At 39.5% G+C, this 27,074-nt stretch overlaps 14 protein-coding genes across 14 annotated transcripts; 9 read left to right on the top strand and 5 right to left on the bottom strand.

The window, feature by feature from the left end:
- Positions 1-558: 558 nt before the first annotated feature.
- On the bottom strand, positions 559-3,498 carry agl1 (maltose alpha-glucosidase Agl1; the record flags this gene model as incomplete). The annotated part of the gene is made up of 1 exon (XM_056179035.1): positions 559-3,498. The coding sequence occupies one exon, from the start codon at positions 3,496-3,498 to the stop codon at positions 559-561; it is 2,940 nt and encodes a 979-aa protein (XP_056035626.1).
- Positions 3,499-5,029: 1,531 nt separating this feature from the next.
- SOMG_00241 (glyoxylase III Hsp3102) lies at positions 5,030-5,746 on the bottom strand (the record flags this gene model as incomplete). Its single annotated transcript, XM_056179036.1, has 1 exon — positions 5,030-5,746. The coding sequence occupies one exon, from the start codon at positions 5,744-5,746 to the stop codon at positions 5,030-5,032; it is 717 nt and encodes a 238-aa protein (XP_056035625.1).
- A 1,559-nt stretch (positions 5,747-7,305) lies between these two features.
- On the top strand, positions 7,306-8,532 carry SOMG_00242 (FMN-dependent alpha-hydroxy acid dehydrogenase; the record flags this gene model as incomplete). The annotated part of the gene is made up of 1 exon (XM_056179037.1): positions 7,306-8,532. One exon carries the CDS (start codon positions 7,306-7,308, stop codon positions 8,530-8,532), a length of 1,227 nt encoding a protein of 408 aa, XP_056035536.1.
- Positions 8,533-8,843: 311 nt separating this feature from the next.
- On the bottom strand, positions 8,844-10,889 carry mca1 (DNA-binding transcription factor, zf-fungal binuclear cluster type Mca1; the record flags this gene model as incomplete). Its single annotated transcript, XM_056179038.1, has 1 exon — positions 8,844-10,889. One exon carries the CDS (start codon positions 10,887-10,889, stop codon positions 8,844-8,846), a length of 2,046 nt encoding a protein of 681 aa, XP_056035535.1.
- A 997-nt stretch (positions 10,890-11,886) lies between these two features.
- On the top strand, positions 11,887-12,926 carry sap49 (U2 snRNP-associated RNA-binding protein Sap49; the record flags this gene model as incomplete). The annotated part of the gene is made up of 2 exons (XM_056179039.1): positions 11,887-11,998; positions 12,052-12,926. The coding sequence occupies 2 exons, from the start codon at positions 11,887-11,889 to the stop codon at positions 12,924-12,926; spliced, it is 987 nt and encodes a 328-aa protein (XP_056035534.1).
- Positions 12,927-13,302: 376 nt separating this feature from the next.
- Positions 13,303-14,062, top strand: rot1 (ER chaperone Rot1; the record flags this gene model as incomplete). Its single annotated transcript, XM_056179040.1, has 2 exons — positions 13,303-13,431; positions 13,490-14,062. The coding sequence occupies 2 exons, from the start codon at positions 13,303-13,305 to the stop codon at positions 14,060-14,062; spliced, it is 702 nt and encodes a 233-aa protein (XP_056035533.1).
- Positions 14,063-14,743: 681 nt separating this feature from the next.
- Positions 14,744-15,202, top strand: rps1101 (40S ribosomal protein S11; the record flags this gene model as incomplete). Its single annotated transcript, XM_056179041.1, has 1 exon — positions 14,744-15,202. The coding sequence occupies one exon, from the start codon at positions 14,744-14,746 to the stop codon at positions 15,200-15,202; it is 459 nt and encodes a 152-aa protein (XP_056035532.1).
- A 421-nt stretch (positions 15,203-15,623) lies between these two features.
- On the top strand, positions 15,624-16,712 carry lys12 (homoisocitrate dehydrogenase Lys12; the record flags this gene model as incomplete). The annotated part of the gene is made up of 1 exon (XM_056179042.1): positions 15,624-16,712. The coding sequence occupies one exon, from the start codon at positions 15,624-15,626 to the stop codon at positions 16,710-16,712; it is 1,089 nt and encodes a 362-aa protein (XP_056035531.1).
- A 334-nt stretch (positions 16,713-17,046) lies between these two features.
- On the bottom strand, positions 17,047-17,830 carry rpe1 (ribulose phosphate 3-epimerase Rpe1; the record flags this gene model as incomplete). The annotated part of the gene is made up of 2 exons (XM_056179043.1): positions 17,047-17,699; positions 17,794-17,830. 2 exons carry the CDS (start codon positions 17,828-17,830, stop codon positions 17,047-17,049), a joined length of 690 nt encoding a protein of 229 aa, XP_056035630.1.
- Positions 17,831-18,492: 662 nt separating this feature from the next.
- rrg8 (mitochondrial conserved fungal protein Rrg8) lies at positions 18,493-19,284 on the top strand (the record flags this gene model as incomplete). The annotated part of the gene is made up of 2 exons (XM_056179044.1): positions 18,493-18,592; positions 18,683-19,284. 2 exons carry the CDS (start codon positions 18,493-18,495, stop codon positions 19,282-19,284), a joined length of 702 nt encoding a protein of 233 aa, XP_056035629.1.
- Positions 19,285-19,659: 375 nt separating this feature from the next.
- Positions 19,660-20,364, top strand: dni1 (tetraspan protein, claudin Dni1; the record flags this gene model as incomplete). Its single annotated transcript, XM_056179045.1, has 1 exon — positions 19,660-20,364. The coding sequence occupies one exon, from the start codon at positions 19,660-19,662 to the stop codon at positions 20,362-20,364; it is 705 nt and encodes a 234-aa protein (XP_056035480.1).
- A 613-nt stretch (positions 20,365-20,977) lies between these two features.
- hem4 (uroporphyrinogen-III synthase Ups) lies at positions 20,978-21,730 on the top strand (the record flags this gene model as incomplete). Its single annotated transcript, XM_056179046.1, has 1 exon — positions 20,978-21,730. One exon carries the CDS (start codon positions 20,978-20,980, stop codon positions 21,728-21,730), a length of 753 nt encoding a protein of 250 aa, XP_056035481.1.
- A 17-nt stretch (positions 21,731-21,747) lies between these two features.
- On the bottom strand, positions 21,748-22,866 carry spk1 (MAP kinase Spk1; the record flags this gene model as incomplete). The annotated part of the gene is made up of 1 exon (XM_056179047.1): positions 21,748-22,866. The coding sequence occupies one exon, from the start codon at positions 22,864-22,866 to the stop codon at positions 21,748-21,750; it is 1,119 nt and encodes a 372-aa protein (XP_056035482.1).
- Positions 22,867-23,620: 754 nt separating this feature from the next.
- On the top strand, positions 23,621-25,580 carry eta2 (Myb family protein, RNA polymerase I termination factor Eta2; the record flags this gene model as incomplete). Its single annotated transcript, XM_056179048.1, has 2 exons — positions 23,621-23,630; positions 23,899-25,580. 2 exons carry the CDS (start codon positions 23,621-23,623, stop codon positions 25,578-25,580), a joined length of 1,692 nt encoding a protein of 563 aa, XP_056037079.1.
- Positions 25,581-27,074: the final 1,494 nt, after the last annotated feature.

Consider the following 27,074-nt stretch of genomic DNA (forward strand, 5'->3'; position numbering starts at 1 on the left):
TAGTACCCACTTTTTGCTGGTTAGCCTTTTCCCTCATGAACGTTTCCAGATTATCCTTCAAATTAAATGAAATCTCTACTTTTCCTTTTTTCTCTTTACGAGCATGTGAACGGGAAATGTAAATTCACATCAATTAGTATGAAGAACCAGATGACGTTAACTTTTGCGGTCTTGAAATTTTTCTGCGAAACCCCAGAATAAGCTACCGAGGCCTTCCTTTCGACAGGACCTTCGGTTACTCTACTCTTTCTTTCATTAGATGTCGTTTAAAATCGCTGATGACAGTTGTATTCCTCAGTGGAACGTGTCTATTCAATCCTACATTTATAACCGCTAGTTTATAAGGCAACATGGCCATGTAATAACTAGGCAATTTGAGGATTTGGAGAATAAACACGCTACAACGCAGCTAGCATCATGGTGTTACAAGGAAGACGAAACGAAAAATTATAAACACATTCAAGATGAAAATTGAAATATGAGATATTAAATTATACAATCAAAAAATTACAGGTATAATAAAGAAATGAAATGAAACGATGGGAAAGTGGTTAAGGCTTACCATGTTATAGTCCAATTGCTTGCAAAGGCGCCGGCAGAAGTGAACTTGTCCAAGTTGGTAACCACCAATTCTTGAGTCCGGTCCGAATAAGTAAAAGAGTTGACGCTGTTGTTGTTGAATTGAATTTGCTTAGGAGAAGATGAAACACCTAGGATTGTGACATTTGCCAATGGTACATGCACGTTGTAGGTACCGAAAGAGGCACTAGACAACTTGTTGGACTCGGCAGAGAAATCAACCCATAAGGTAGCATTGGGAGTGAGAGAAACACCATCATCAGCGTACACATTACCATAAGCAGTTCCTTGTTTGTCAAGGGCCACAAGCAAGTTGAATGGATTTTCACGAGTTTCTTCAGTGGTGTATGCGGGTTGCTGCATAGGGATAATCTTGCTGCCACGAACAGCAACGTTGATGTGTTCAAGAGGAGCATCCATTGTCTTATTTTCATAAGGCTTGTGCTCAATTGCAGTATGGTTGTACCAGTCGTACCAGACGGTGTCTTCATCACCAGGGAAAACACCATTCACTGTGGTTGTGTTGGGTTCCAAAACTGGAGTAATCAACAAGGAATCGCCAACCATGAATTGACGGTCAGCTCCGGCTAAAGATGGTTCATCGGGGAACTCGAAGAAAAGAGGACGGATAAGAGTGCTTCCATCGTAGGAAGCTTGTCTAAACAAAGTGTACCAATAAGGCAACAAGGAGTAGCGAATATTCATAGCTCGGCGTGAAGATTCAGCAACAGAAGCCCATAAATATGGCTCTTGACGGATACTACCTTGCTGATTATGGTTTCTGTAGAAAGGTGAGAAAGCACCCATGGCCATCCACCTTGCGCACAGTTCTTCATCACTATTATCTTGAAAGCCGCAAACATCAGCGCCAACCATGGGAACACCCAACATGTTGAACACCATCATTCCAGAGATTGAAAAAAACATGTTGGGCCAATTGGAATGATTATCTCCAAGCCAGTGTGCAGAATACACACCAGAACCTAAGAAAGTCGACCGACTTAGAATGAATGGACGAACCTCCGGCTGTAAATCAGTCAGAGCCTTGTGCGTGACTTTGATTTCTCCATATCCGTAAACGTTGAACAAGTTGTAACGAAGAGTTCCATCATGATGAGTAGCGTTGGGACTGACACCGTGGTTGGCCAAATCGTGGTTTCCCTGTTCTGTATTAATAGCATAAGGAGGGTGATTTATGTCATATTTAGGTTGTTGTCCTTCGGAAACGGCTGTTGGATAGACAACTTGCATAGAAGATGTTGCAGTGGCATAATACTGGCTTAAGGATGCGCTGCTGGCAGAGGCATATTCAGTTTCATTTGTAAGGTTAAAACCCTCGGGATAATTCAAAGTAAGATCATTTGGCTCACCGGGAAGCTTAAAAGGAGCATGTACTGGGTTCATGTTTACAAGTTCAGAACCACAAGATCCAACACAGTAGGAAGATGGCTCATTCATGTCTAGCCACAATCCGCTGAAAGGGATATAGTCAGAAGAGTTGGATCCTAAAGCATAGGACATATTGTGGATACCGTGTTTCCAATAATCTTGAACGCTAGGATTGGTGAAGTCGGGAAATACAGTAAATCCAGGCCATACTTCTCCAATGTAGAGGCTGCCATCAGGATTTTTGAGGAAGACGTCCTTCTCGATTCCCTCATAGTATGGTCCATACGAATCGTCAGAACGATTGGATGGGTTTGCGGCATAAACAGCTGCATCAACTATGGGAACAAAGTGCTGATGAGCAAGCTCGATATCATGGAAGAAATCAATCATTTGTTCACGGGGATAAGATATGGGATCAACTGTAAAATCACGCATGTTGTGCATATAATCGATATCGCTCCAGAAGGTTTCAATGGGAATATCAAATTTGCGCATGTTCTCTCGGACTTGAATAATTTCATCAATGTTTTCGTAACCCCAACGGCACATGTGAAAGCCCAGAGTCCAGTACTGTTGCATTTGAGGAAATCCAACGGATTCAATGAACTGAGTAATCGTATTTTGTGGCTTTTTACTACCGGAATAAACATAGAGGTCGATAATACCACCGATCATTCGATATTGGAGATACTTTGGACGCAGTACGACATCCATGCCGTTGGCGGTAAGCATTAGCACGCCGTGGGAGGAAGAAGTATGCTTTTGTTGTTGAGTGCTGGAATCATTGACGGGATTGTATCTTTGCTCGAGGTAAAACGGATGAGTTCCATACATGTTCTGGTCAAGAGGAGAAGCTTCGTCGTTGGCCCAGAAAGTACGAGTGAGATTATTTCCCAAGCGTAAACCATGTATGGTTTCAGCAAGACCGTAGATATTGTAGTCTTCAACCATGTTGGTGGTAAGCTCAATGTACTGATCTTCAAAGATTAAAGGATGGCCTCTTGTGTCAAATAAGACTTCTCCGTCGGATTTTCTGGTAATCCAAAATTCAAAAGGATCGGCATTGAAGGAAAAGTTATAGTGGACGTTGAATTGGTTGACAGAGGAAGGATGATAAAGAGGAGCATCCCAAACATCATGACGGCTGCTAAATTGAAATTGAGTGCTGTTTATGTCTCGAATTGAGACATGAATACGTTCTTCTGTCTCATAAGTGACATTTAAAAACAATTTTTTATAATCAGTACCATAAGCATAACAAGGGGAACCGATAAGTTCCAAGGAACCTATGACACCCTGCTCGGTGGACGAGATTTCTTTGGCACGATATCCATGACAATCGCCTCCTCGATATGCTTCATACACCGATAATCGCTGTGGAATTCCCTGTTGGGGAGGAATGGGAGTTGGCTCTACACGATAACTAAAACTAGTGGAACTTGCAGAGTCATCCGCCAGCGAGACAAACGGAAGAGAGGAGAGGTAGAAAAAAAAGATGGATCCAAAAAAAAACTTTAAAGGGAGCTGCATCTTTCTTAACGATAGAATGAAGAAAAACAGAAAACCAATGAGGGATCGTATTATCGAATCGTGTTACTCACAAATGGACACTAAAATGATATTGAAGTAACAGAGGGATCGTTCAGCAGTTTGTTAGGAAAGGAGAAGGAAAACGACAGAGTAAAGTAGGGAGAAACGACAAGGAAAAACAAGGTAAATACCAAAACGATGAATGGTAAACAATCACTTTGAAATTGGCAAATGTCAGTGCGAACCTAAAACCCGCTTGGAAATCAAAAGCAAAGTTAAAGCGGAAAGTTAGAGTTGATTTTGTTTGCAAAGAAATCGAGTTGAATCCAATACTTTGGAGACGGTTTGATACTCAAAGCCTGGATGGAGAAAAAGTGATTGGAAATCGACCGAATTTATAAATTTTTTTTCCAACCAAGACGATTGCATGATGGAAAATAAGAGACGTAATTTTGACAACTAAAACAAACCATAATTTCTTCATGCAAGCATTCTTGACATAGGAAGGGCCGAATTGACCAAAAGTGGAATGTAAATAGAGGAGTTATGAACGAATGTTGTAGCGGAGATTTCGGGCCGGAGGGTATCCTCAAACAATTTAGGTTTTTGTTGACATATCGAAAAGAGATCTCGAACTACCCAAGCATGAGCGATGTTCGGTAAAAGCAAAATGGTATGACAATATGCTTCAAGGAAACGGCAAGAACGAATGAAATGGGCTCCACGTATCCTCCCAATTGCGGAGAAAGCCATTCAAATTGCGGTTTCCTCTTAGTGCTTACAACCAAGAAGATGGGCGGGAAGGGAGTTGGGAATGAGTGGAAAACCAGCAAACATGGATTTGAATGAAAAATAACTTTTCTGTGTCTTTTAATGAGAAGACCGTTGATTTTAACGTCGCACAAGTGCTAAAATTTTTTTTAGTCGCAGATTTGTTTTCATGCTAAAGCCTTAACTTATGGTTTGTAAGGAAAGTGGAGAACAGGAGCTTGTTCTCCACTTTTTCTCCGCTTTTTGACCACTTCCGAGTGATCGATGATCTAAGAAGAGGGGTCAAAATGTGGAGTAGACGAAAATAAGGACGAACTTTGGGAAGAGGGTCCCATCGCCAGATTCCCTCTTTTCCACTTCCATCTTCTCCCAACATCTCTCTAGGAAAAACTTGGATTTTTATACAATTGCAAAATTTGTCGTCGAAATGTGTGCCTAATTGCAATGATCTCGATGGAACTGTCCATGTTCGAACGCTTCCACTAGGACACATGACTTTTTACGTTATCATGCCCTTTCAGTACTTTTTGTTACTCTCTATTTGTAAAGTATGCTAACTACCTACCATCTACAACAGAACGCGTCTATAACAAAGAATAAACGCGATTTGTGCATCTACCGACAACATGCGATATACGATTCCTCCTGGCACTAGCCTACGAATTGAGTAGTAGGAAAAAATATCATAGCATTCGTTCATTATCTTTTTTTTTTTAGGTCTACGCTAAATCTTTATTACAATTGGACAACCCCCATATTTTCATGCCTTGGAAGCTTGGAGGGCGGCTTTGGCGGTAGAAGCGGCGCTTTGAGGATTGACACCGGTCACGACGCGAGAATCGCTTTGAACAAAATCGTCCGTGGGAGAAGGTGGGTCAATGAAATGAGCACCAGCATCCTTGAAAAGATCATTCATGGTTTGCAGGTGCTTTTCCTTCATAATATCCAATATCTTCATGCTTTCTTCTCCGGCCCTGTTGAAGGCAGTCACTTTACGACCTTGAACGATCGAAGATGCGTTTGGACGAGTCAAGTCAGCAACAAAAGGAAGAATGACAGGACCATGGCAAACTGCAGATACAACTCCTCCATTTTTGTAAATTTGTGCGGCAACGGCTTGCAAATCAATCGCTCCTGGTAAGTCAAAAAGTGCAGCATGACCACCAGCGACAAAGAATATATTATATTGACTATAATCCACATCAGCTGCACGCTTCATCTTGTTTATGGCGGTCCAAAATTCATTGCTCTTGTCGTGGAGCACATTCTTTATTTCTGCTGGTAATTTGGATTCATCGACGGAAACGTCGTCGAATTTGCAAGTTCCCTTTTCAGATGTAATATCGACTTCCAAGCCAGCTTGGCGGAAAATTTCATAGGGTGTTAAAAGTTCAGAGAAATGCACACCCGTGTTTCTACCATCGGGATAGATGGGACCGTAATAGCTGCTAGCTACCAACAATGCTTTTCCTGTCATTTTAAATGCGAAGAATACAACAAGAATGAATGGGCAGATAAATTTCTCAATGAATGCGGTGATATTGGTTTCTTTGGCCGCTTTGTATATTCTATTCTTGGGGCTATGGTGTCACCATTGATGATCAAATACCTTCTTTCACTATAAATTTACATAACACGGGTACGTTATCCTACATACGTTTCTCAGGTGAGGATGTCATATTTCGACGTTTCGTACAAAAGTATGAAACGAAAGATGAGAAAAATAAAAAGCACACTGAGAAATCAGTAGTTTGTTTTTCTTCAAATTTCTCAATTTCTCAATGTAAATCCAAACATTCTGTTCTAAACTGCCATTGTAGTCCTCCTTCGGGTTAAACAACAAAGTACAAACAGGAAGCTCGTTTGTTTTTTTTTTTCTTGCTCTAGTCTTCTTTACGACTATCCCGTTAATTTAATTCTCAAAAATGACATCACTTTAATTCGTTCAATGGAGCACTGAAAGAAATTGGTTATAGTTTCATGCCTTGTGTTTTTAGGTGAAACAAATTTGAAGGCTTCTTTCTGCGTTCAAAGCCTTCGATGAAGGCAAATTATCAAACGATCGTTGTTCTTTCAGTATGAAAACAGAGGTCAGGGAACGAGTTCCGTGAGATCAAAAGGGAACCAAATGACTTTACTGCCTGCAATGACAATTGCATTCATCCTGACAAGGCTCATTCGGAATTCATCAAACAAGTGCCGGAAGAGACTGTACAAGGTTTCACAAACAATTTCGTCACTCCACTCTATAAAGCACTTTGCAGATGAAGATTGAAGGAAAGAAATTAAAACCAAAGATGAATTGTTCAAGATAATATAATTAGTATGGTCTTACGACTCTTTGTAAAACTCTAACATATTTGATTCTTTGACAAGGATTGCTGTTGTCGAAATATTCTTGGTCCATTCGTCATGGGAAAAAATAAGCAACAAGTAAACGAAAGACTTTATTGAAACGAAACTATTTATGCAGTTTTCCGAAATGAAAGAAATGGAATATATCTACATATAGAAAACGTTTCTACTCTACGAAATATCGCATGGTATATTTGTGGTCAACGTAAAAAACCCAAGGTGTCGTATATGTGGTTCGTTTAGGTGACTTTTGTCTTTTGAAATTCCTTTTTCACTAAAAGATCGGTTATTGTTGCCTTATATCACAATATTATAGGACGTGGACTTTCATCATATGGTTTCGTAGCAGCGTACAAACTATGTGTATGTAATACTTACATAGAGCTCTTCTTTATTAACAAAAGAAAAGTGAGAACATGCAAAGAATTTAATTCCTTCCGTTTAATACATCAAAAACGCTACTTCATTCAGTGCTCCGTCGGCTGTTGCTCTTTTCATTCCCGTTCCGTTTGATACATCAAAAACACTACTTCATTCAGTGCTCCGTCGGCTGTTGCCCTTTTCATTCCCGTATTTTTCTTTGGTATATAAGCAACGATTAGTCATATTTTCCTGGAGTTAGGATCAAGAATATCCATTTGAATGGTATAGAAAGAAAGCGTTTCAAGTTCTATTCATATCATGTATCGTAATTATAGCTGGTACAAGGCCACAGAGCCTAAAAGCTACGAATCTGAAATTTATGATAATGGTCTCAACTTTGAGCGACCCAGCATCAGCGTTGACCCTAGCAAGTGGGAACCGTTAGCCATAGAACGCTTGTCCAAGGATGCCGCTGGTTATGTTTATGGTTCTGCAGGAACACGTGAGACCACCGATAAAAATCACGAGTCTTATAAAAGATGGTCCATTATCCCCAATCGTTTAGTCAAGTCCGATTTTCCAGACTTACGTACGAAACTTTTTGGCAGAGAATATTCTTTCCCCATTGCTCTAGGTCCTGTTGGTGTTCAGCGGATTGTTAATCCAGAAGGTGAGCATGGTTCCAGTAAAGCAGCGACTCTTGAACATGTCCCGTACGTCATTAGTACCGCTGCTTCTATGAGCTTTGAAGAAATTGCCGAAAGTAGCGGCCCTGGAGAAAGATGGTACCAGCTTTACTGGCCTTCGAACGAAAACAACGACATCACCGCTAGTTTATTGAAGCGTGCAAAGAGTATTGACTGTAAAGTTCTTGTTGTCACCTTAGATACATACATATTGGGATGGCGCCCTTCCGACATGGACAATGGTTATGATCCTTTCCTAAAGCCCGACAAAATTGGCGTTGCCTTAGGATTGAGCGACCCCGTTTTCCGTAAGCGCTTCAAACAGGAACATGGTGTCGAGGTCGAAGAAGATTTACACAAGGCTGCTCGTGAATTTTCTGGCATTATATTCCCTGGACTTTCTCACGATTGGGAAGACCTAAAGTTCATTCGAGAGAACTGGGATGGCCCTATTGTTCTCAAAGGTATCCAGAGCGTTGCTGATGCAAAAAAGGCTGCTGAGTTCGGTGTAGACGGTATCGTTGTCTCCAATCATGGAGGTCGTCAACAAGATGGTGGTGTGGCTTCTTTAACAATGCTACCAAAAATCGTCGACGCAGTTGGGGACAAACTCGAAATTCTCTTCGACTCCGGTATAAGATCTGGCTCTGATATTGTAAAAGCACTTGCTCTTGGTGCCAAAATGGTACTCATCGGTCGTCCTTACATTTACGGGCTCGGTATTGCAGGCACAAAAGGTGTTCGTCATGTAATTCGTTGTCTTCTTGGCGACTTGGAGTTGACCTTGCATTTGTCTGGTGTTCCTTCAATTGCACCGGAGCACTTAAACCGTGATCTCTTGTTGTATGAAGATCATTAGATATGATTCACTTTTTATGATGAAGTTTTGTTTATGAAAATATTCGTTTTTTTATGAAAACAGAGTGCAAGCAAGTATGACTTTTGTAAGCTAATTAGTATGAGTACTTCGTCTTATCATAGCAGTTTTATTTCCACCGTCATATATATAATTTGATAACCAGAAAAAAATAAACAAGTATTATTAGAATTAAACCAAAGATTATGTACAAATAATTATACCACTAAGTATTAGGGAAAGAATCTGACTCGACCGAGTTCAAACAAGTTGGATCTTTCTTCGGTATTATATAAATTAATCCACCATTGAACTTATTCAACTGGCAAGTCGTTATGAGTTATAAACAGTTCACTCTCCGTAGCAGTGTCAAAATCTGCAGAAACATCTTGACTTCTAATGCTACTGTCTCCGTCTAAATCAGTTCTCAAGTCTACAAATTCGTTGGAAGACATTAAGTAGTTCCTTGAAAACGGGAATTCTCGGTTTAAAGGGGAATTTGAATCTTCCATTGTTGTCCCGTATTCCAGAATGGAAGCAGGAAACCCTGGAATTCTATATTTGACGAACGGCTGCTTTTCAACATAGTGGAAGCGGTAGTAGTTATACATCATCTTAAAAGTTTGCAGCATTCCCTTATTGAAAGTCCAGTATTTAGAACGTTCACGTAAAATTAAGTAATCGATTCGACTAAACTGCAACGCATCAAGAAATTCGTTATTGGCATTTTGTATGCAAAACTTATTAAGCATATGGATAGTAGAAGCCGTCAAAACTGAAAAACCAAAAAACGGAGTCATCGCATAATTCAGAGGTTCTATTGAAAGTCTCGTTATTATATTTGCAGAATTTATAACACGGGTCAAAATCGTCTCTATCCAAGAGGTAGGTACAGCTTGTCCATATCGTTCGGATACAGATGCAAACAAATCTGATTTTTGTACATTCGTTGGAAACAAGTCTAAGGCATTTCTTAATAGATAAACATTTGTTACATGGAACAATATATGCATAAAGATAAAACAACCACCAGAACAATCACCAGGAGCACTATATATACTGTAATTTTCGTCCGTCAAGCTCAATCGGGGAGAAAGGTTTTTTGACCAATTTTCTAAGACCGCTAACTTTTGTTGAAATAAAGATTGTGGCATCCAAGGGGGCACAATATCTTGCGAATATCCACCACGAAGCACCCATCGGGAAATATCACTCCATATATCGGACAAACGGATAAGACTGCCCATTGTAAAACTCAAAAAGTCGCTTGCTGTACTTGTAGAAGTAGCGTTTGGAGATTGGCCTTCAAAAGTGTTTTGAGGGATGGATCCATCGAAAAATTCTGTTACAACCGGCTGAGAAAAGCAAAAGTTAGCCTCAGGGCAAGGAAGCTGAATTGAAGTTTTGTTAGGATTGAGGGAAATAGTTCGAAGTTTGGAAGGAGCCATAAACCCCGTAGCGAGAAGTCGCTCAATCATAAAACAAGACCAATATGTTCTTCGCCGCTGCTCACCTTCAGCCCAATTAAACATATCAGGTAAGCTGGAGAAAGAGTCTTCGCTAAAATCATTGCCCAAATCCAACGAATCTGCCATCCGTAAAGCCATTCCTAACAGTAGCCATGCTTTAGGGCTTCGGCCAGCACCCAGTTCAATCAGGCAAAGCATTAGCAATGCGGATATGTTAATTAACGAAATGTCTTGAAGTTGAAACGAGAGCAAAGAGAATGCATTTTTTGCATAATATTCGGAGGCAGCAGAAGGGGACTTGAAAGTATTGATTTCTTCTTGAGAAAACCTGGCAGCATGAGCGCAAATGCAAAGAGCTAATAATGGGTGAACAGTACCTTTCGATATCTGGGAAGTTATGCTGGGTTTATTAAATATGCCGTAAAGTTCAGTATACGATGTTTTCAGGAAGATTTCCCACATCTGTAACAATTTCCGGTTGGAAGGTATTTTTAGCTGCTTTTGCTGATCCTCTAAACTTGTGATTGGTAAAGGAAATTCCATCGATTCAGCAGACGATGGAGAGACCGTGTTAGAAAATGAGTGAACAGGGAAATACGATGGTATCTGTAAATTTATAGTATCCAATTCTGGGTGTGTATGTTGTTGGCCAGTTATGCTGCCAACTTTTGTGGACAAATGATTTGTGAATGATGGAGACGAACGCTTCCCTCTCATGTTGGGTCGATCAGGCCAGACGCATTCCACATTATTATTCAAACAAGCTTGGCAGGCGGGCTTTTCACCTGAACACTTAACTTTCTTTTGCCGACATCGAAGGCAAGCTTGAGCAACCTGACTAATCACTCTTCGTTTTCGAGGAACAGGTTCTTTTTCAACTGTAGTAATCATTCTTAAGTTGATAGGTTGATTCTTTATTCAAACAATAACATATATAAATTAACCATAAAGTCACCATGAACGTGCTAATGAAAAGAATTTTATAATCAAGTCAATAATTGTTCTCTTATTAACATACAATCCGTCCAAATCCGAGTTTTGTATTCGTTACAAACATACACAAAACCTTGAAATGGTCTGGTGCAATCGAACTTCTTCTTTATCAAGCAAATTAATCAATTTGCTCCTAATTATTTATTTTTCATACATTTAGGCTTTTCGTAAGCTTGTAAGAAGGATATAAAAGAGTTTAGCTGTAAAAGAAAAATTCTGCGTGTTTGCATTCAGTATCAAATGTCGCTCGTGGGTAACAATATGACTGTTACTTCAGGTGGTAAGTGGAATTATTGAAGTTTGTAAGTGATTTATTGTTTCGATATCGTCCAATTTCTTTTACGTATTCATTAGCTTATGTTTTTTATGTGTTTGAAAGGAGCCGCTTTTAGTGTGAATGTCAGAGGCTCTGGGAAGAAGAGTACTGAGTACTGTAAACAAACAGCTGAATGCACACATTTTCGGTTGAAAAGTTCGTGAACTAGTTTTCTTTTCTTATCTTTTAAATAAATAAATAAGTAGATGTCTGATGGGTTGGTGGACTTTTTCTGGTAATACCATTTGCTTTACTACTTAATTGTAATAACGGAAGTTTCTCCAAAAAAAGCCACCTAGCAACAAAATCCAAAAGAGATGAAGAAAAGAAGAATAAAAAGAGTTCAATGAAATTTATTTGCCTTATTTCTCCATCTCTTTTGATTTTGACATTTGTTTACTATGTTAATTATTACTAAATTAATGTTTACATATGACTTAACAAACCACAACGCTATACGGTAAGTTATAAATGTGAACTATGCAAGGCCTCGCTATTTACATACTCCTTGACTAGCAGAAGGCGAAATCTCAGCAAACACCTAGAAAAGTAGGGAATTGAACGACATAAAGGTTATTCATGGCTGCTCGAGAGGAAAAGAATCAAGAAGCAACTGTATACTTGGGAAATTTAGATGAGCGCGTGACCGATTCAATTCTATTTGAGCTGTGTTTGCAAGCTGGTCCTGTTGGTACGTGAAATGAATTGATTTATAAACTTCATAATTTGTTTACTAACCGTCAGGGAATATTCATATCCCAAGAGATCGCGTCCGAAACAGCCATAATGGGTTTGGTTTCTGTGAGTTCGTAAACGAACAAGATGCTGAATATGCGTGCCAAATTTTCAATCAAATCAAGATATATGGAAAGCCACTGCGGGTGAATAAATCGAGTCAAGATAGAAATACAGGAAGCTTGGTAGGTGCCAACCTCTTTATTGGTAATTTGGATCCTCTGGTCGATGAGCGCGTTTTATATGATACCTTTTCTGCTTTGGGTCAATTAATCAAAACACCACAAGTTGTTCGTGATGATAGTGGTCGCTCAAAAGGTTTTGGATTTGTGAACTTTGATAGTTTTGAGACCGCGGATGCCGCCATTGAAGCAATGAACAACCAATTTTTAATGAACAAACCCATCACCGTTTCTTATGCATATAAACGAGAAGGAAAAGGTGAACGACATGGTGACCTGGCTGAAAGAAAGTTGGCTGCTGCCGCCAAGAAAAACAAAGTTGCAATTACTCCACAATCTACACTTCCCCCTGGGTTCACTCCTGCTGATCCTTCTTCCACTGCTGCTTCCTCTGGTTCAGCTACTCCCAACGTCGCACCCACTGCCATTCCTCCTATTCCCGTTATGGGAGCTAATGCAACTGCACCTAGCGTTCCCCTTCCTGGCGCAATGCCATTCGCAAGTCCACAGGTATTCCCCCCAATGCCAAACATGGCGCCCATGATGAACATGCCCTTTAACCCTATCGGTTCTGCTATGATACCTCCTCCTCCTCCTCCTGGAATGATGATGAATGCCCCACCATCTACCGTTTCTGTTCCTGGTATGCCACCGATGCCTGCTTATCAAGTACCATCCCAATCAAATCAACAAAATCGGTGATTGTGCTGTACTGGTTCACGGAAACGTTTAAAAGAGCCCTTGTATGTATACTAGAAATCTTCGTTGACTATCGTACCGATATGATTTTGATAACAAAATATTTAATAGATTTGCAATTAGAGCTACCTACCCAAAAATTAGACGATCAATCCATTCATCTCGTAACGCATTTTGAATTGCTTTCCAAGTATTCTATATAGTAATACAATCACGAATTATTACTATACCACATAATACCTGCCTCGTTATGCGACTCGATGTTTTCGTCTGTATGTGCTTCAAGCCTCTCTCTCTACACCAACCAACACCACCCACAAAGAATTGAAGGGATTATTCCATTCTACTTAGGCTTTATCCCTTCTCTAAGTACTTGAAAATGATTTTTCCTCTTTCCATTTTCTTTTGCAGCTTTCTTTGGATCGCCAAGTTGACATATGCAGACGTTTCGGATCCAGATATTGTCGGCTCTTGGAGTTCCAAATCACAAACAGTAATGACTGGTCCTGTATGTATTGATTTTATCATCATATTTCGTACGAGAATGCTAACACTTGAAATTCTAGGACTTCTTCGATCCAATGAACGAGGACTTTTTCGAACCTGACCTTCCTGGTATTAGTTACAGCTTTACGGATGATGGTCACTTTGAAGAAGCATTATACATTATCAAACCAAATGCTACTTTTCCTCACTGCCCAAAGGCATTTTTGCAATGGCAGCATGGTTCTTACACCATTAATGACTCAAAGTCTATAATCCTTTCACCCATTAGAGGTGACGGACGTCAGCTTCAAAGTGACCCTTGCAACTTTAAAAATTATTCATCTTACACTCGTTACACCCAAGATGAAGTCATGAAGGAATACTCTGTAAGCATCGATAAGTATCACGGTCGCTATAAGCTTGAACTTTTTGAATGGGATGGTACACCCAAGCAACCTATGTATCTTGTGTATCGTCCCCCCAAGATGCTTCCCTTTTCGTTTTCCGGTGTTACCGATACTAGCCAACTCCAGCAAAAGCGTTGGCTATCAAGGTTAGCCGCAACCCTTGCCGAGAAGCATACTACCACAATCTGGTGGTTAGGTTTAACTTTTATTGCTATTGGTAGTATTGGCTATATAATCGTATCCTAATGAAGCCAATCTTATTCATTCTTTGGTAATTCCGTTATAAAAATATCTTTCTTCTTTTAACGTATATAACAACACTCATTTATCGAATTTTTTTTCGAATATGCTCTTCGAGGTTATTTGCACAGAAAACGTGCGTTTTTGAGGAGTAGCGCAAAGCCGGAATGTTTTATTCATTCATTCTTTTTATTTTTTACTTTACTTATCTATGGTCTTGGGTTAACATATAAGAGCTCCCCCCATGTTATAGCCATGCATTGTGCATTACTCCTTTTGAGTCTTTCGTTCCTTTCTTTCTTTTACTTTTTTTTTTTTCTTCTCTTTATGTGCAACCTAACCTTTTTGCGTTCCTTCTATTCACTCTTGATTTTCCTATGCCTTGACAGGAAGAAGACAGTGTCGAATATTGTTGCTTTATAAAGATCATTCCTATAGTAACAAATTTTTTTTGCGAAAAGCATTACAATTTATGTGTACAAAGTAATAACAATGTAGTAAGCATAAACTAAGATTTCCTACAAAGCTGAGAATTGAGAACACTAATATTTTATTACTTCCATGAAGGAAATGTATTTTCGTAACGAGGTTTTTTGACCGCAACCCTACCCTAATACAAAACAGTCACATGTAAAAGTTTTGGTGTTAATTCTCTTCAACGGTGAATTTTATCTTCAGCAACACAGGATGGCCACTGAACTTGTCGTGCAAAGCGAGCGTGCTTATCAAAAGCAGCCTCACATTTTCCAAAATGCCAAGAAGGGTGCCGGTCGCCGTTGGTACAAGGATGTCGGTTTGGGTTTCAAGACCCCTACTGAGGCTATCTATGGTCAATACATTGACAAGAAGTGCCCCTTCGTTGGTGAAGTTTCCATCCGTGGCCGTATCTTGACTGGTACCGTCGTTTCCACCAAGATGCACCGTACCATCATCATTCGTCGTGAATACTTGCACTTCATCCCCAAGTACAACCGTTACGAGAAGCGTCACAAGAACGTTGCTGCCCACGTCTCTCCTGCCTTCCGTATCAACGAGGGTGATGTCGTTACTGTTGGTCAATGCCGTCCCTTGAGTAAGACCGTTCGCTTCAACGTCCTCCGTGTTGTCAAACACACTGAAGGATCCAAGCAATTCGGCAAGTTTTAAGATATATCTTTTTTAATATAAGGTCAATTTAAGGAAGGCACATCCCGTCTGCTTGTAATATCTTGTATACTTAGTCTGTAGGTTTTCTATAATGGCAAGGGCCACAAAAGTATTTTTCCTAGTTACTATGTAAAAGTTGTTTAGTAAAACAACTTTTTGTATGCAATAAAATCGATGATATGCCTTGCAAGTTTCAAGCTTCTTTTAGAGTCATAACTACTGACCTTTTTAATTTGCTCAATTGTATTTAATAACGCCTTCAAGCAATATACATTATAAGCAATTTTTAGAAAAGAGCACTTGACTACCATAATGAGTTTCATAATAACACGCTGCCATTTCTTATATCAAAGTTGATCAGAGATCAAATATTTACCGTCAGTTGACTCCTGTCTTTTTCAATTATTGAACTCTTGGAAGAATGACTTCAGTTCGTAATGTCGTTTTGGGTCTTATCCCAGCAGATGGAATTGGCAGAGAAGTAGTTCCTGCAGCTCGCCGCTTAGTAGAAAATCTTCCATCCAAACACAAACTTCACTTCGATTTTGTCAACTTGGATGCTGGCTGGGGTACCTTTGAACGTACTGGTAAAGCTCTTCCCGATATCACTTTAGAAAAATTGAAAAAAGAATGCAACGCTGCTCTTTTTGGTGCTGTTCAAAGTCCTTCCCACAAGGTTGAGGGCTACTCTTCTCCTATTGTCGCTTTGCGTAAAAAGATGGGTTTATATGCCAATGTTCGCCCCGTTAAATCTCTTGATGGAGCTCAAGGCAAGCCTATAGACCTTGTGATTGTTCGTGAAAACACCGAATGTTTATACGTTAAGGAAGAACGTATGGTCGTAACGACTCCTGGTAAGCGTGTAGCTGAAGCCACTCGTCGTATCAGCGAAGAAGCATCTGTTAAAATTGGCAAAATGGCTTTTGAAATTGCAAAGTCCCGTCAAGCTCTTCGTGCCTCTGGTGCTGCTTCGATTCACAAGAATCCTTTGGTAACGATTATCCACAAATCCAACGTAATGTCCGTTACTGATGGTCTCTTCCGCGAGTCTTGCAGACATGCTCGCTCTCTTAACCCCTCTTATTCCTCCATAGCCATGGATGAGCAAATCGTCGACTCTATGGTATATCGCCTTTTCCGTGAGCCTCAATGCTTTGACGTTGTTGTTGCTCCCAATCTCTACGGTGATATTCTCTCTGATGGTGCTGCTTCTCTCATCGGCTCTCTTGGTTTAGTTCCTTCTGCCAATGTTGGAGATGATTTTGTTATGTCTGAACCTGTTCATGGTAGTGCTCCAGACATTGCTGGTCGTGGTATCGCTAACCCCGTCGCTACATTCCGTTCTGTCGCTTTGATGCTTGAATTTATGGGCCACCAACAGGCCGCTGCTGATATCGTAAATGCTGTCGACAAGGTTTTGGGCCAAGGAAAGATTCTTACTCCTGATTTAGGTGGTAAGTCTACTACGAGCGAAATTACCGATGCCGTTATAGATTCTTTGAGCAATTAAGTTCATGTTAGTTTGGAACTTTTGACATTGGACCTCCTTCTTTCATTCAAGTTTAATTCAAACCACTATTTTTTGGTCAATGAAATAATCGTTTAATTTTTTGGTAATTATTCTTCCTCAAAGTAAGACTTTTAGCTATTTTACATTTCATAATCACCTGTTTCCACTTGCTGTCTCATTTTGATTAAAAACAAAAAAACAAAAACATTTTCTGCAAAATTATAAGTATCGTATGCCAAGACACAATTTTATTTTAAAACATTTCAAAGAACCTGAAATAGGCAATCAAATCACTCAACAACACATAACGTAAATCAAATCGTGAGTAACCCGACTATTTTTTCGCCCAAGGCTTGATTTCTTGAGCCTTCAAAACAGAGTTGCGAAGCTCAGAAATCACTTGAGTAGGGTTCTCTGCTTTGAATACAGCAGTACCGGCAACAATGACATTTGCACCTGCATCTGAGGCAGCGTCCACAGTTTTAGGAGAAAGTCCACCATCTACTTCGATGTCTAAATTAGGGTGACGCGTACGCAAATACTTCACCTTGGGCAAACATTCACTACGGAAGCTTTGACCACCCTTACCAGGCTCCACAGTCATAATCAAAGCCATGTCAAGATGCTGCACCAAAGGATCAAGTACTTCAACGGGGGTGTCGGGCTTTACGGCACAACTTACGAGCATACCTCTTTCGTGGGCCCGGTTAATAATTTCCATATGCTTTTCAGTAGCTTCATAGTGAAAGCAAAACATGTTGGCACCAGCATCCGCGAATTCATCTACCCATTTTTCGGGGTTCATAACCATAAGATGGCAATCAAAGAAAGCCTTCTCCTGGGTGAAATGGCTACGCATTGCTTTGACGACGATGGGTCCAATCGTGAGAGAAGGAACAAACTGAGAGTCCATGATATCAACGTGAAGCCAGTCGCTACCGTAATGCAACATGCGACCGACTTCATGTTCAAGGTTGGCAAAGTCACCTAATCATTGTTAGCAAGACCTTCTCATCTGACTATGCGGCAGGTAGGAAAAAACGACGGATTCGACAGGATATTATGTTTCTAATAAACTTACCGGACAACAAGGAAGGTGCAATTTTTGCTTCTGTCATTTTGTCGTATCAAAATTGATATATTGGGACTTGGTGGATTTGGGATGAGTTGGGTATTTCGTAATACGAATCCATATATAAGAGAATCAAAGCGATGCGCAAAGATCCATCAAAGATTATGTACCTTTAATTTAGTTAATAAAAAAGAACATAAAGAAGGTAATCCTTCATCATAAATGGATGTTAATAACATCGCTGCGTTTCTGTTCAAACGTCAAATCTATCCTCCATGGTTGCACCCGGAAAAGGACTTGCGTAGAAAAATAAGCACTAAACGAAAAGGAAAAAGAGTGTCTTAAAGGCGATACAAGTGAAATGAGTAGAATTGGCCGAAACCAGAATAAGTTCAAGTACCAGGAGTATCAACTAAAGAATGAAACAAGAGAGTTAACTGGAAAGAACGGCTTTACCATAAGCTATCAGTAGTCATCAGGACATCTTTACCTGAGACTCTAGTCAATTCGAGTTTTCCAAAGTTCAAAGATGAGTTAGAAGCGATCATACCAATCCATATAGTAAATTTGTAAATTAGTACATAGAAACCCGTTCGTGCGTCAAAAATTGCTTTGATTATTTTTATAAGAAATTTTCTAGATTTTCACGATGCCTTTGCATAGGAAGGAACTATGCCTTCCTTTTACGCCATAGTTTTGTGATTCAAAATGAAGGGTCAGAAATCTTCGTTTTCTGTAGATCCTTTGGTGCATATGGTATGCTCTCCATTACGACAGGACTTGTCGACACATCATTTACTTCCCAGAGGTAAGCAAAGCAGTCTTTGAAGACACTTTTATAGCCTTCTTCTCAGTTCACTTTCCTTGTAACTTTTCATGGGCTAACCATCTCATTTAGAATTAATGGGAAAATTTCCTGCCATGCGCAATCGTGTAAATCTTCGACTGCTTCCTCTTGCTGATGAACAGCATCCTCTTTTCAGTCGTCATGTGTCGATCTACTGCAAGCTTTCAAAATCACATTTACAACCTTCTTCCAAAAAGATTTTTAAAAGATGGAATATGGAATTAAAACAGGCCGGAAATCCTTCGACCTTGCACTTTCTTCAATCCCAGCTGGAGTCTTCTCTCAGCCGTCTCATACCATCGCAAGAAGAACAGGAGAGCCAAGGATGGATTCATCAACCAGACTTTGATGGTTGTCATTTACATGTCCTAAACACAAAGAGTGTTCCTACTGGACTTTGGATTCAATGGAAGTTTGACGATTTAACCTCTGAGCAAGAGCATACGAAAAAGCAACTGCAAAGCCAATATCCTCAAAAACCGTACTTACCAATCTACAAGACAATTTTACTAAACACTTATGAAAAAAAATTGGCACGTTTCTTTCCAGAACATACAACTTATACATTTCTTCCTATTTGTCCATCGACTACAAAACTCGGCATAATATTATGGAGATTATTGTTTTTACATGAAGAATGGAAATTTACTTGAACGTTCTATGCGTCCATGCCTGTAGCAGCGTTCCAAGCTTCTTTGTTCCCGATTTCTTTGTTTTGTGAAACAAAGAAATAACACGAAATAAGAGTTGATGTCACAAGGTTTTATTTTATTTTCTTTGTTACATTGCTGCTTTATTTTTTTCTTTCTTTCTGATGGATGCCTTATGTACGGAAACCTCTTCCTTTTTGTGCACCATTGAGTATTGCAATTGAAGTGTTTGGTGTAGATTAAACGCACAAACCTTGTGATTCAATAGGTTCTTTCTTTTCTTTTCGCTTATTCTATATCTGTTCTTGACCGTTGACTCAGACAGCGTATTTCACTTTTTTATCTATTTACAGCAGGTTGCAGTTTTCCCCCATCATCATGTTCTTCATCAAGTACATCCTTCAAGCCGCTTGTGGCTTTTGTCTTTTGGGCGCCTGGATAATATTGGCTTTGGTCATGACCGGCTGCAAGTCCGAGACGAGCTCCCATCTATCCTTGTTCAATTTGTCAAGTCGTTCTGCCCAAGTTAATGTTGGATTCTTTTCCATGTGTTTGGTCGGCGGAAATAATTCTGTCAGTTGTGACAAATTTACAAATGTCAGAAGCATCCCTTCTTTCTCAATGGCTGATTTGCGATCCAAGTTTCTTCTCCCGCAAGTCCATCCATGGATGGTTGTGTTTTCGTTTTCTGTTTGTGGTGTCTGCTTTCTTTTGGCAGCTATCGCTGCGATCCCTTTTATGGACCGACTCCCTTATTTGCGACTTATTCGACTTTATTTGTCGGTGTTTACTTTTCTAAGTATTCTGGTCACGTCTCTATTTGTGCATGTATCTGTCACTTCCTTTGTCATGGCGATTGAAGATGCCGATGTTTACCTTCATGCTGCCGTAGGAAAGAAACTTGTCATTTTGATGTGGGTATCCATGGGTCTTCTTGCTCTGGCAACTCTTATTGATACCATTTTCTACGTTATATCAACGAAAACAGAGAATATCCGCCAAGCCCTATTTGAGAAAACGTTCAATTTATCACGGTCAAGTACGGCTGTATCTTCTAATACTTCGTCTAGCATTAAAAAGTAAGCGGCTTCATACCATTATTTTACGGCACTCTTTCTCTCTTTTCTTTCTTTTTGCTTCCTTCAATCTTTGGAATCTTGGATCTAATGTCTGGCCTTTTGTTTATTAAATTATCTCACGATAATATGTGTTTTGTGTCTTTTTACAGCTTTTACCATGCGATGACTTTTCAGCAGTTAATAGTTCGTTTTCTTATAGAGGATATACGTTTCATTTCTTTTAATTTTATGCATTCTTTTCATTTCTATTTCGTTTATATTTACTTTTATGCGATTTGTATATATTGATTTACTAAATGGCTTCAAAGTAAACAAGAGATGCTTAAACCACATATATACCTCATCTTTTTGCTCTTATACTACACATAACATTGAGTTTATTGTAACTTGCATAATTTCTTATTTATTTTATTGTAGTCATCTAATTTTTACTATACCTTAAATCAATTGTCATTAAAAATCATTTTCAATAGTGATACGGAAAGAGGTTTCCCAAAGGTTCCTTTCTTTCCCATCTTAAACCGTCTCGGTGCACGAATTCCTCATTTGCGGTTTCTTCCATATCCATCGTTGTTTATAATTAGAAAGCCACTTGTTCGTTTACTAGAAAACAAAGTATGAAGTCGATATTGTTGCTAAAGACTGAGTCCAAACCGGTCGATCCGTATATTGATGCATTTCGACAGTACCAACGAAATGCATTTTTTTTGGCAGTTTTACAGCATCAACCCATAAACGAAAACATTTTACAAATCAAGCTTTCTCAGTTGTTGTCCAATTATTGCGGATTGATTGTGACCAGTCAGCGAGTTAGTGAAACCCTTAGTGCTGCGTTGAAACAGTTGGATAAATCCACTCAAAAAACCATTTTGAACTCGATTCCGGTCTTTACGGTGGGTCCGGCAACAGATGACAGTATTCGAAGACTAGGATTCCAACAAACGTTTGGCAGGGATTGCGGGCGCGGTGAAACCTTGGCTGATCTCATCCAAGGTTGGTACCAAAAGACTCGTCCATCAAAGCCTTTGCTCTTTTTATTAGGTGAAAAGCATCGCGATATTATTCCTAAAAAATTAGGGCGAGACCGCATTGAAGAGTTGGTAGTTTATGTAACTCAAGAGTTCGAGCAAAGTCAAAGCCAGGTTTCAGCTATCATTAAAAAACACCCAGAAATCGACTGGATCGTTGTCTTTAGCCCTACACAACTTTGCTCAAAATTAGCTTCTTTTTCAAGGAAATTAGCAACCATAGGCCCTACTACAGGAAATCATCTTCAAAAGCTTGGCATCGAGCCAAACCTTGTTTCTTCGGCTCCTAATCCAGTCAGTTTAGCGTCAGGAATATATGAATATGATCAAAAACATGAATGAATGAAATCATTGTTTTCTTAACGGAAATTGACTTCACGGTAAATTAGAGCCTTCAAAACGGGGATTTCCAATTCCTCCTTTTTACAATAGAGATCCACAAGGTTTGGCGGCATAGGAGGTGCGGTGGGTTCATCATCTGGATCATGATAAGCAGCGACATAAGGATGCTCTAGGGCCTCTTCAGCGGTAATGCGCTTATCGGGATTAAAAGTGAGCATACGCTCGACTAAGTCAATAGCTTCTGGAGAAGCATGGGGGAACATGTTTTTGAACGGCACTTTCGAGGTGAAGGGCAGACTTCGAATGTATTTACGAGCACGTGCAGAGCGAATTCTGTTAAAATCATCCATCGTCGGTGTTCCCAGAACGTTCAAGATTAAGGTAATTTGACTATGGTAGTCTTTTCCGGGGAAAAGAGGACGAGCGCCTAGCATTTCGGCTAAAATGCAGCCGGTGCTCCAAATATCAATGGCCTTGCTGTAGTCGCAGAAACTAAGCATGATCTCCGGAGCACGGTACCAACGAGTAGCCACATACTCTGTCATGAAGCCAGGACTTCCATCTTGCACTGTGGTGGTGGAACGGGCGAGGCCAAAATCTGCAACCTTTAGATCACAATTAGCATTTAAAAGAAGATTTGATGGCTTCAAATCACGATGCACGACGCCGGCGCTGTGCATGGCCTTCAAAGCACGAAGGATTTGGTATGTGAAATATTGGCAATGATCATCACTTAGGGGTTGGGAGCGAATAACACGGTACAAGTCAGTTTCCATAAGCTCTTGCACAATGTACACGTCTTCCAGCTCTTGATAGCTTGGAGGTGGGAGTATATCCAAGATAGCAATAATGTTTTCGTGATGGAAATGGCGCAACAAGCGAATTTCGCGTAGTGTACGTAAAGTAAAGACAGGATGGTTAAAAGGGTGAATCTTTTTCACTGCAACCTTGATGCCGGTCGGCTTATGGACAGCGGAACAGACGACACCATAAGCACCTTGTCCAATAAGGCTTGTCATTTGATAATCTCTGGGCAACTCAAAGTTGAGATTATTAATATGCGGGCTTCGACGAGCATTGTTTGTCGAGCGATGGGTTTTCTCAAGGATAGCATTAGCGGAAGTAGCACTGGCCATGGTTTCAATTATGGATCGTAAGCGAAAAGAATAAATATATTAAGAGAGACAATCGTTAGAGTGAAAGTTCTTTATTTCAGAACTCCGTTGTGGCGATATAAATCAAAATAGCAAGAATTTCAAAATTCTTCAAAAGCAAAAAAATTACAAAAAAGAGCCGAGTTGCTTTAATGAAAGTAATACTTAAAAGAAAAAAACAGCGATTCAGCGAGTTTTAACACAAAATTTCTTTCATAAATTGTAGATTCTCCTCTTCGAGGATAAACAAAGCAGAAATCACGGTCGACGCGTTTCAAAGCAAACAAAATGTGGAATAGCTAGTCCTTCTTTGTCAATGACTTCAAACAAGGAAGAATGCGCACGTTCAACAAATAACAAAAAGCGACAAAAATCCAAAGACAGTAGATACCTTGTGACGATGTCTTTCTACGAAAGAATACTTTCTTCTCTGGTAAGCGAGGATGGTTCTACTCAAGTTTCAAACTGCTTGGGATCACATTTATAGCGCTCTCAGAACAAAGAAACTTTTTCTTTGTTTATTTAAAGCGACTTGCCTTTGCTCCCTTCGTTAGATAAAGACGGTGTGACCTGGTGTTGAAGGATCAAGTAACACCCATATAGGAGGAAGAGCGACGCGCTTTTGCTATTCTTGTTTACCCTAGAGGAAACGTATCTTTCCCCAACTACTAAAACGATTTGCATTGTGTGGAAAGCACAAGGAAATGCGATTTAAAGAAATTTATCTTCTATTTATATGATCTTAAGTAAGTCACAGTATAGAAGTCCCGCGAAAAAAGCGTCTAGAAGTCAAGAACTATCGAAAGTCCTGATTTACGTCGCGTCTACGAGACAAATGAATGTAGCACAGTGATTTTTGCAAAACATGTGGTGTTAATTTGGAAAATAATATATATATATAGTTATTTATTGCGTGATTTTGGATTCATTGCTTTGTTTACTTGACATGACATGGCTAACGTTTTAGTTAGATCTCCATTTTCTTCATTGTTATGAGCAACTTTGTTGGCACAGAACCCAATTGCAATAGAACATCTGAGAAATATCTGTATTCTTCAAACAAGGACGCGTCTTCACATAAATCTTTGATTTCAAATCCATGTTCCATTGAGGATAGTCACTCTGATACGCTACAAAGAGAGGTTACTAGTAATAGTTATAGGGACCATAATATCAACATGATCAATTCTATCAACAACCCTTTTCAAAGTCCTTCTAGAAATGTGCGAAAGGACGTATATGACTTTGATGAAGGGGATGAATTTGTCTTTGGCTCTTTAGCAATTAAGCCATCTACGCCCCAACGACTTGCCGTTACTACGTGGACAGAAGACCAAAGAGAATGCTTAGAAGCTGCAAAGCAGATTATTAAATCTAATGTCTATTCATCTATCATTATTCGGACATATCATCCTAAACGCAAACAGCAAGAATCATCTGGAGATGTTGAGGTGGATCCAGCTACCGTCGATTCTGAAACTTCATTTGTAGTAAAGAAAAGGAAAAGTAGCTGGACGGAAGAGGATGAAACGTGGTTTCGATGCAAAATCGACGAACTCTTACAAGCGCGATCGATTTCTCCTAACCAAATGAAAGAAATCCTGGAAACTTCGGATGCTAAGACACGCTTATTTGGGTTCTTGGAGTCTGCAAGGTTGTGCTTGCAGCGCTCTGAGAACTCCTTGTTGGCGTATATGCGAGCCATTTTCGAAGTGACTGGTTATGAAAGACGATCTATTCAAGATATCGCTCTTGAAACCGCCGATTCATCGATTCCTGTCTTTGACCGTAGAGATGCCGAGTATATTCATGGCTGTGTATTGTCATTTTGTGAAAACGAGGGCATCACGTTAGATGAATTTGGTTATCGTATATGTAATCCCAACATACGGTACACCGGACAGCAATCATTGTATAACGAAATCCTGCTAGAGATTCAAAAGGACATTGACAAAAAGTCTCTTATAAATTATATAAAATTCGTATATTGTCCGAAAAACGAACAGGAAAGCTGGAGTGAAGAAACGTCTCAGAGGCTTTATCAACTGGTAAGTGAACAAGGAACGAAGTGGAATTGGATTGCAATTCAGTTAGGTCTCCCGTCAGAAGAATGCGCCCTACTATGGAAATTTGCAGCAAAGCCTTCTAATAGTTCTTCTGCAAAGTCTTTGACGAGCAGTTCAAAGTCCGGCTCTACAAGTTCATTTGGAGAATCTACTCGTGAGGGATCTGAATTTGATTTCAAGATCCGTTCGTCGACTGATAAGGAGAGTCTTGTGAAGACTCAAAAAGCGGAAGACCATCCCAAACCCAGTGCCGGAGATACAAATGAAGAGCCCTCGGTTACGAAATCGAAATCTGATGATAAAAATAAACAGGGAAAGAAAAAAAGTAATAAAAAGAAAAAGAAAAAAAACGCATCCAGGTTTTATGCTGGAGATAGTTTACAGCTATTAGAGCATGTTCACACTTCTGTACCAGCGGATGCGAAAATCACAGCAGATTTGGATTGGAATCGAATCTCAAACGTGATGTCTAAATGGACAAACGAAGAGCTTAAATTACAAACCGACAACTTAATTTCTACTGTCAAAGGATGGAAGAAAAAACCTCTTCACCAGAATATCAAAGCAGCCATTGATGAATTAAAAACTTTACCCCAAGGAACATTAAAGCAGACGAATCGGAAAAACTAATCTTGTTTGTTTGTTACATATTAAATGACCCTCCTTTCACATCGTAATTTTCTTTGTTGGCCTATGTATAATCTTCCGTTGTTTACGCAAGTCTGCTGATCCCAGTGTTATTTATTTTCGTTTCTATTGATTTCATTGATGATTATGAATCGATTTTAATCTATGTCGAATAATTCATACAGAAGATGAATGAATACACGTGAAACTTCTACAAACTCTGATATTGTTCTATTTTGATGAAACCACACAATCTAAAGTTTCGCTTTTGAAATCATGAAAAGCAAATGTATGAATGACTTTCTTCTTTTCTGAACGCTCACGAAATGACTGTTTTAAGCCTTTGTCAGTTTGTGAATTCATTCTTATGTTTTTATAACACACGACTACAATATTCTTGCCACTGTCTCAAACAACTTTGAAACGCGCAATTCCTTTGTCAGAGGTTCTGTAGCAGTTTTAATTTTTCCCTCACAACGTCTTGTGTTTACATCATTCCTTTATAAAGGGTTGATTAACATGTCAACGGTGGTAAAATAGTCACAAATAGAGTGGACATTACCGAAAAACGGTTACCTTCACTTTATCTCATCCATACAGTGATATAAAAATTTTTTGTGACTTGCTAATTGGTGTGTGTGCAGACTTAAGTGCACGGTGTTGTGAAGCTAAAAATTTTATAACTCGCTAAACGGGTCACTGCTCCTTCGCATATAAAACTTTTTTTAACCCTAGTATATCTACCTTTTTCCTTCGCAAACATCAGCGTTGCTTCTTAAAAAGCTGGAAATTGAGAGCTTCTTGTCACCCTTGATAAGCGTCTATTGACGACTACTCATAGAGGCTTGGCAAAGAATTACGTTCGAAACCGTTGCTCCTGTTCGAAGTCTTTGTTGCTTTCCTAGGTTCGAGGTTAGCGTCGGCGGGTTTTTGAGTATATTTGTACGATCAAAGATTTGTTATAAAGCACACGCTTTGGCAGATCAATATATTCACGTCACCGAAAGTACAATACTAGATCGACGGGCATTTTTATTTGCTGGCCTGTCTCTTCTAATTTTGAGGTGCAGGTAAAAAAAAAAGGGTGCTGTCGAACACTTACGTACAGACTGAAGAACACGGTAGAGTTAAGATTTGCTGGTTGAGAAAAGCAACTTGAGTTAGACCTTGTTTATTATTTCTGCTTTCATTCATAAATAATTTACTCGGTCTTTCAGCTGGATTAGAAACGTTTTTGGTTGCTGAAGCTGGAACAGAAAGGTTAGTATTCGATACGAATATTTGTGTTTGAATAGTTGGAAGGTTATTGGGAATTTTCCATTTATTCATACTGTACATATAAAGTTTTTACGGCTTGTTAAGCTGTGATTTTTCTAGTTTTGTTTCTTCTCGCGGGGTGTGGGACGAACAAACTTTTATCATCCCTTTGGTTAATTTGTTGACTTTCCAAAGAAAAAAAAAAGTTTATTTATTACAAGCATTCTTACCCTACGGTGG

Source organism: Schizosaccharomyces osmophilus, chromosome 1, assembly GCF_027921745.1.
Source record: "Schizosaccharomyces osmophilus chromosome 1, complete sequence".
Taxonomy (NCBI): Eukaryota; Fungi; Ascomycota; class Schizosaccharomycetes; order Schizosaccharomycetales; family Schizosaccharomycetaceae; genus Schizosaccharomyces; species Schizosaccharomyces osmophilus.